Source organism: Triticum aestivum, chromosome 1B, assembly GCF_018294505.1.
Source record: "Triticum aestivum cultivar Chinese Spring chromosome 1B, IWGSC CS RefSeq v2.1, whole genome shotgun sequence".
Classification (NCBI taxonomy): domain Eukaryota; kingdom Viridiplantae; phylum Streptophyta; class Magnoliopsida; order Poales; family Poaceae; genus Triticum; species Triticum aestivum.
This window is the reverse complement of record NC_057795.1, coordinates 653,520,478-653,528,505: the sequence shown is the minus strand read 5'-3', so window position 1 is coordinate 653,528,505 and position 8,028 is coordinate 653,520,478. Positions and strand designations below refer to the sequence as shown.

General features: G+C 44.4%; 1 protein-coding gene across 1 annotated transcript; it reads left to right on the top strand.

Moving 5' to 3' along the window:
* Positions 1–2,319: 2,319 nt before the first annotated feature.
* On the top strand, positions 2,320–7,803 carry LOC123145673 (protein DEHYDRATION-INDUCED 19). The gene is made up of 5 exons (XM_044565142.1): positions 2,320–2,773; positions 2,895–3,049; positions 6,440–6,517; positions 6,587–6,864; positions 7,349–7,803. Exons 1-5 carry the CDS (start codon positions 2,701–2,703, stop codon positions 7,446–7,448), a joined length of 684 nt encoding a protein of 227 aa, XP_044421077.1. The 5' UTR covers positions 2,320–2,700; the 3' UTR covers positions 7,449–7,803.
* Positions 7,804–8,028: the final 225 nt, after the last annotated feature.

Sequence of the window (8,028 nt, the reverse complement as noted above, 5' to 3'; positions counted from 1 at the left end):
AAGATTGAAGGAGAGAGTTTACCCTAGCCACTTAGGGTTAAGGGAGGAAAACGAGAGGCTCGAGCATTAGAAAACTCTATGCCGATATGTTGACTTTCTGAGTTCATTATTGGACAAAGCTAATATACATAATTTTCTATCTTCCATATCTACATCTCTCCTACTTAAAAGGAACCCGACTTAAGACAAAATTAATATGCACAATTTTCTATCTTCCATATCATATCTCTCCTACTTCTTTATCTTTACTTAATAATAAAGTAAATTGGGTTTCTTTCGTCCGTCATGGCATTTTTCAGAAAAATCACTCTATTTCAGAGAATTCAACCCGCAGTCCTGTTTTAAGCTAAAACAAATCATTATTTTTGTATTTTACACAAAAGTCCCTATCTTTTCTTGAAATCAACCCACCGTCCGGATTTAAGTCACACCCGAATCGTTATTTTACATTTTTCGAAAACCCCTCTGATGTTTTAGGTAATTCATCTGCGAATCATATTTAAGTCAAACAAATGCTTTTTAAAATCATCCATATCTTTTAAACCGTAACTCCTATTTGAATATGTTATATATGAAATTTGATTAGAAAAATATGTAGAATATGAATATGAGATTATTTTTACCTTTTAATTATCTTTAAATATTATTTTGGAATATATTTGTGTCAAACCAAATGATTTTCTAAATTATCTGTATCTTTTAAACCGTAACTTCGATTTTAACATATTATATATGAAATTTTATTAGAAAAATGTGTGGAATCTAAATATGATGTTAATTTTACCTGTTAAATAATTTTAAAATATTGTTATGGAAGCAAACTTATAATTTATAGCGCAAGATCTTTTTTTCATACCGGCGGCGATCCGGATTGCAAATAAACACCCCACTATAACCATATACGAAAAAAAAACATCGATAACTAGACGTGCATACCTTTAAAAAATGCCGCAAGGGAAAACAACAGATTTCTCATCGCGAGAGTGAGAGAAAGCGAGAGAGAGAGGGAGAGAGAGAGAGAGAGGGAGAGAGAGAGGGAGAGGGAGGAGAGAAGGAGAGAGAGACGCCTTAGGGTTAACCATATTCAACACACATTTTTTGTTGTTTGTGTGAACACCGAGGCCATCGCTGGCGAGGGCGAGAAGGAGGATAAGCGGCAACACATATGATGCCTCGCAAAAATAAAGAAGATCTGAAGCACCTGGCACCAAATGTCGCCACATGACGAGGAACTCTAGCCTCACTGCCCCAAAGGAGATGACGAGAATCTATGCCATACCTCCATCGATTAAGTCCAGACACATGAACTATAGGAGGAATCATACCTATATGGGCAGGTAAATCACATGCCATCATACTACAATATGTATACCCCGTTGCAATGCACAGATAATTATCTAGTCTTTATCTCTACTATATTCTATACTATTAAAAAAATAAGCAAGGTTCCATTTCCTGCCAACAAAATGTGTTCTGCCAATCTTTGTCCACCTCCTCCTCCATTGCGTACGTAGGTCGTCCCACGGCACCTATTTTTTCCATAGAAAACGCCTGCTTTGATCCTGTTTTTTCTCCCTCAAATAGTTACCTCTGCCCTTGCTCGATCCCTTTTCCTGAATCCTGTCATCTGTCTGAGCACTATAGCGCCCTCCATCCTCCTCTTTTACACGCGGGTGTGTAATGCTCATCATTTCTCACATGTGCCGCCGCCGCTCCCCGTCGACAGGAAACACAGAGCGGTGTTGATACCCCCCCCCCCCCCCCCCAAGCCCCAGACATCGGTATTGATACCCACAACCCCATCTGCACCTTGGTTGTCATCTTCTTCACCGCCCTCGCCCCAATGAAAATATTGGGGCGCCACGGTGTCAAAATTGAAATATACGAATCTTCAACTATCGCACTCATATTTTTACTCCGACTTACAAAACTATTTTAGGCACTTCATGTTATTGTTTATTAAAACATCAATACTAACGTAAGTGTTGTTTTGTTCGCATTGTGATGTTATCAGTTGGGAAATGAGAGTGAAATAAGTAAATTATGTGGGCTTATTTTTATTTTTTTTGAAATAACTCCGTACAGTCACCCCGGCCGATGCACCCCGCCTCCGCTGCCGACGAGCCGCACGCACGTAGTAACCCACACGGAACCCCAGCTCCGTCGACCGTTCGCCGGTCGGCCGCACCGCAGGCATGCGGCGTCACTGCCACGCGTGCCACGGCTCTGGGCCCTTGGCGGGGCGGCATGGCCGTTGGTTAGCTAGCGACACCAGACCGGAGGTCCTTCTTCCATGGGCGTCGCCAGTTGCCAACTCGTCCACCCAAGCCACAATTTTTAACGGCCCTGCGCCGGGGGTAAACGAAAACGAAAACGACGACGCCGATCAGATGACGCGGCGGGGGACGGCGACCCGGTCCAGGTCCGGCCCCGGTGGCGAATAATAAAAGCTCCATCCCTCACTCCTCCTCCCCTCCCCCGTCCCCTACACGGCTACACATCTCATCTCATCTCATTCCCCCACCTCCCCCTCCCGATAAGGCGGACAGCGACCGAGAGAAGCTCCCGGCTCGCCTCCTCCCTCCCTCCCTCCCCTGTCTCCTCTCCCGGCTCCATCCATCCACCGGGAGGAGAGGGCAGCAGGCGGAGGAGGCCACACCTACCTACCTATCTATCTATCTGTCTGTCTAAGCCGCCGGCATGGACTCGGAGCACTGGATCTCGCGCCTGGCCGCCGCCAAGCGCTTCTACGCCGCGCAGCTCGGCCACGCCGGTACCCTCCCTCCCTCCCCCCCTCCCGGGATCCATCGATTGGATCGATTCGCTATTTTGCCTCCGCGCCGGGTTTCGTGATTGATTGATTGGTTGATTTGCTGGTTCTTGTGGGCGGGCAGGCGCAGATCGGGCGGGCATGGACGAGCTGGACATGGACGGCGACGAGAACGCCGGCAGGCCCGACTTCACCTGCCCCTACTGCTACGAGGACCACGACGTCGCCTCCCTCATCGCCCACCTCGAGGAGGACCACCCCTTCGAGCCCCACGCCGCGGTCAGTCCCGATTAACCTCCTCCTCCTCCTCCTCATGCTCGGTTTGTTACCTAGAGACACAAGATCCATGGAGAGTGGGTGGGTGGGTAGCCTGCAACAAGAACGAGCCCTCTTGTTCAGGGGGGCGTTGACCTGGAAGACCCAACGAGTCCTCCTCCTCCCCTTCTTCTTATCTACTGTCTCCTGCGAATTGGAACAAGAAATATAGTTCGCTTTACTTTGCTATAATATGTATCATGGTTTGCATAATGCTCTGGCCTGGCAAATGATTTTAGATGCGCGCAAGGGTAGGATTTTTGGCCTTGGTCAGTGTTCTTGGAGTAGAAAAAGGCTGATCATACAATTTGGAGATGGAGAAAAAGAGTGTAGCTTTTGGCATTTGTTTGTTGCGGTAAACTCATGCCATGATTGCTTGCTTGCTCGACAAAACAACTATATATGCTGATAAACCGTGACTAGGTGTAGAAACTGTGGGGATCAATAATTTAGTTTGGACACGAGCAACAGTGAAAGATGTTCAGTCTCATATGTCAACATCTATTTTCTAGTCAAAACAAGAGTGGCTATCATGGAAAATAGAGTGATGGGAACTGAACCATGATATTCTTCCCTGCCCAGTGCAGTCACTTTTCATATCAGCAACTCCCCATCAATGCACGCGGTATAGGCCATTCTATGATTCTATCCATTTGGAACAACACAGAAGAACAATCATATGCGAGATAAAATCAATAAATAGAAGAGAACGCAACTTAGCCTGTTGGTAAAATCAGTAGATAGACCAAGTGTTGTTTTTTTACATCAACTAGCTTCACCTGTTGCTCGGAGAAGATGCTAGTTTGACATGGGGTTTATTGGTTTGTGCCTGTCTAAAACTAGAGACCAAGTATTCTTTTTTACCTCAATTAATTAGTTTCACCTGTTCCTTGGATTTTTTTTTAAAGATTAGCCTGTTGTTTATCGATTGTACCTGGCTGCTTGGATAACTAGAGATTCAGAGAAGATGGAGTTCGTACTGCTTTGAGTGGCCTGGAGAATGAGAAGAGCTCTTGTTCAGAAGGGTGTTGACCTGGACGAATGAATGAGTCCTCCTTTTGTTTCATCTCTCGACACCTTGGGAATTCGAAGTATAAATATGGCTTGCTTGGCTAGAATATCATGGTCGTAATGCTCTAATCTGGCAAATGATTTTAGATGTGCAGAAGGGGTGGGAATTTTGGCCTTGTTCAGTAGAAAAGGCTGATCATGAATCTGGAGATAAAAAAGGTGGAGCTTTTGGCATTTGTTGCTGCTGTAACTCATGCGACAATTTCTTGACAAGAAAAAAACATTGGCCTGATAAACTCTGACTAGGAGCAGGAATTATGAGGAGACATTGTTTAATTTGAACTCAAGGGACCATTATCAGTTTCTTGAAAGATGTTCAATTACACATGTCAACATCTCATTTTAGTCAAAACTTGAGTGGTTATCATGGAGAGTGATGGGGACCGAAGCATGATCTCTTCTCTGCCCGGTGTATTCACTCTTCCTGTTGACAACTCTCCATCAATGCACACTGTTTTGTGTACACCATTCTATCTATTAGGAACAACAAAGAAGAACATTCATATTATTATTGTTGCAATGAAGAGGGAGTTTTTTACTCAGGAAGAGTTGGTAACATAAATAAATTGAGGAGAACTCAACTTGTCCCCTGTTTTGTTAGAGTCAAGTAAATGAGGATGTGGTTCTATGCAGCTTTAAATGTACTGCATATAGATCAAGTGTTTTTTTTAATTCAATTAATTTCACCTGTTCCTTGGAAAAGAAAAGGTTTTGACACCTGTTGTTTGTCGGATTCTGCGTGTCTAAAAGTAGAAATGAAAATTTGAAATTTTTCAGAAGTTGTGTAGTATATCTTTGAGTGGCCTGGAACAAGGAACAAGCCCTCTTGTTCAGAGGGACTTTGATCTGGACGACCAAATGAGTCCTCTTCTTCTTTTCTTTATCTTGTCTCGTGGGAATTGGAAGTAGAAATATGGTTTGCTATGCTAGAATATCATGGTTCGCATAATGCTCTGGCCTGGCAAATGATTTTAGATGGCCTTGATCAGCGTCCTTGGAGTATAAAAGTTTGATCATGAAATCTGGTGACAGAAAAAAAGTGTAGCTTTTGGTATTTGTTTGCTGCCATAGACTCATGCCATGATTGCTTGATAAAATAACAATATATGCTGATAAACTGTGACTCGGAGTAGGAATTATGAGGAGCAATAATTTAGTTTGAACGCAAATAGCAGTTATCAGTTTCACGAAAGACGTTCAATTTCATATGTCAGCATCCCTTTTTAGTTGAAACTGGCGTGGCTGTTATGGAACATAGAGTGATGGCAATTGAACCATGATCTTCCCTGCCCAGTGGAGTCCCTTTTCATGTTGACAATTCTCCGTCAGTGCACATAGGGGTGGGCATATAACCCGAAGGACCGAACCGAGTTAACCTGGACCGAAGCCGAAGTGACCGAAACCGAATATTTCGGTGCACAGCTCGGTTAACGATTCTTAGAAACCGAATATAGTTCGGTAGTTTCGGTCAGGAACCTCAGTCAATCGAACAGACCGAAGCACCGATACGGCGAGGCCCATTCCAGCATGATCGCTAACTTTCAGCGACTTGGCTGAAACACGCCCAGCTGATCGCTAGCTTTTGTTTTTTCTTATGTTGTCTAGCTGACGTGCTTTTCCCTAGCCCAATCAAACTACCGTTTCCAGCCCAGACAAGCTACGAGGTAGCAGCTTTCCTAGCAGGCCAGCCCAGCCCAGCGTGGAAGTGCCCCAGGCAACAGCCCACTTCGGTCTGCTCGGTACAAAACCGAGTACCGAACCGATGGATCTGAACACCGAACGCTCGGTTCCCTTAATTTTTGGAGACCGATCGGTGCACGTTTTTTAGGAACCGTAAAATCTAAAATACCGAAGTACCGAACCGTTCGGTTCGGGGGAATCGAACGCCCACCCCTAAGTGCACATCGTATAGACCATTCTATCTATTAGGAATAATGCAGAATAATAAGTATGTGAGGTAAAATCAATAAATTGAAGAGAATGCAAGTTATCCTGTTGGTAAAATCAGTAAATAGACCAAGTATTGTTTTTGAAATCAATTAGGTTCACCTGTTGCTTGGAAAGAAATTAGATTGATTTATTGTTTATCGGTTTGTGCAAGTCTAAAAGTAGAGACAAACTATTTTTTTTACCTCAATTAGTTTCACCTGTTTTTTGGAAAAGAATTGATTGACCTGTTGTTGCTATCAGTTTGTGCGTGTCTAACAGTAGATATGAAATTTTGAAACTTGTGATGTTTTTGCTGTTATAGTATTCTTATATGGGTTGCCTCCCTCGTTTCAGCCTTGCCCTATCTGCTCTGAAAAGGTTTCTAAAGATATGCTGAACCATATCACCATGCAACATGGGTACTTGTTCAAGGTAACTCCCCTCCCTTTCCCCCTCCTTCCCTTTCTCATATGAGCTTCTCTAACTTTGGACCATGTGCAGAATCGCCGCAGGTTGCGCAGATTTGCTGTTCCAGGCAGCCAGTCGCTCTCTCTGCTGAGCCGGGATCTACGTGAAGCCCATTTGCAGGTGCTTCTGGGAGGTGGTGGACATAGGTCGAGCAACAATAATGCCGCAAATATTTCAGCTGATCCTCTTCTGTCATCATTTGGCCTTAGCTTCCCAACATTAGATGCTGAGGAAACATCAAAATTGTCTACTCCCGCTCAGAGTGATGTACCAGTGCTAAAAGAGGCAGCTGCTCGGCCGTGGCGGTCAAGGTAAATATTTGTTGTTACTGTGGATATTATAGATTGATGTACCGGCCATCTTCTTCCTGTTACTCTCCTATTTATATATCTAGTGACCTGTTGCTAGAGAAACTGCCTTTATGTCAACTGTTCCTCTAATGCACCGTGGCGATGTTTATTTTCAGTACATCTTTTATAAAATCTGTTCAGATCACGAGAAATCTGTTTATACATAATTTAGTCAGATCATGGAAAAATCTGTTTTGACCATGAAAACTGAACTCATTAGTTCTAGATAAACCAATGCTTACTGTCGATGATAACTGATGACAGCCTTGCACTAAATAAGTACATTAGTAGCGTTGGTTTGACTCTAGAGAGAGCATGTGTAGCTACAAACCTTCACTTTGCTTACTAACAACGAAGTAATGAGTGGAATTTCTGGGCAACCACTTGCTAGAAATCTTAAGGGAAACTTTACAAGTCAGTCACCCGCTTCATTTTGTCTTGGCAGTATGGACTCGTCGCTCACAAGGGAAGAAAGGGAGCAAGCCAGCGTGAGAGCGGCATTTGTGCAAGACTTGCTGCTCTCCACCCTATTCAGAGACCAATAACTCAGAGGCGAGCCGATGTTACCGCTACCCGGGTGCCCCCTGGACCCTGATGCAGACTCCGAAAGGTCGGTGCCCCCAGACCAAGTTGCCGAATGTGACATCCATGGAAGATAGATAGGGTTTGGCACCCCAGCAAGGAAGGAAGGAGGTGCATCAGAGTCGATGTGGGCATGAGGTGTCCTAAGTTATTTGTAGCCGGTCTTTGTGTTGTCAGTTACCGCGATCTCTGCAGGCGATAGATGTCTGCGCAGGTCGCGGTGGTGTCTGTACCGTACCGCTGCTTCTTTGTTTACAAGCATTGGTTTGTTGTACCAGTTTTACATAATAATGAATGTTGCTATGCAGTTTATTTCTAGTGAGGGTGTCTTCCAAGTTTTACAGTTTACATCCACCAGACTCCGGCAACAGGCACCCGGAGAAGAGGGTGCAGCAGCAGGTCACGGTGCCGCTGGCCTGAAAATTTAAAGTTCTCTCTGTCTCTGGCCTACCGAGGAGAACAATCCGTAGCAAATTTCATCTTTTGTTTTAAGATCTCACATGCTCCTGCCTGCCCCAAGGACAAACAAGCTCGAAAAATCCA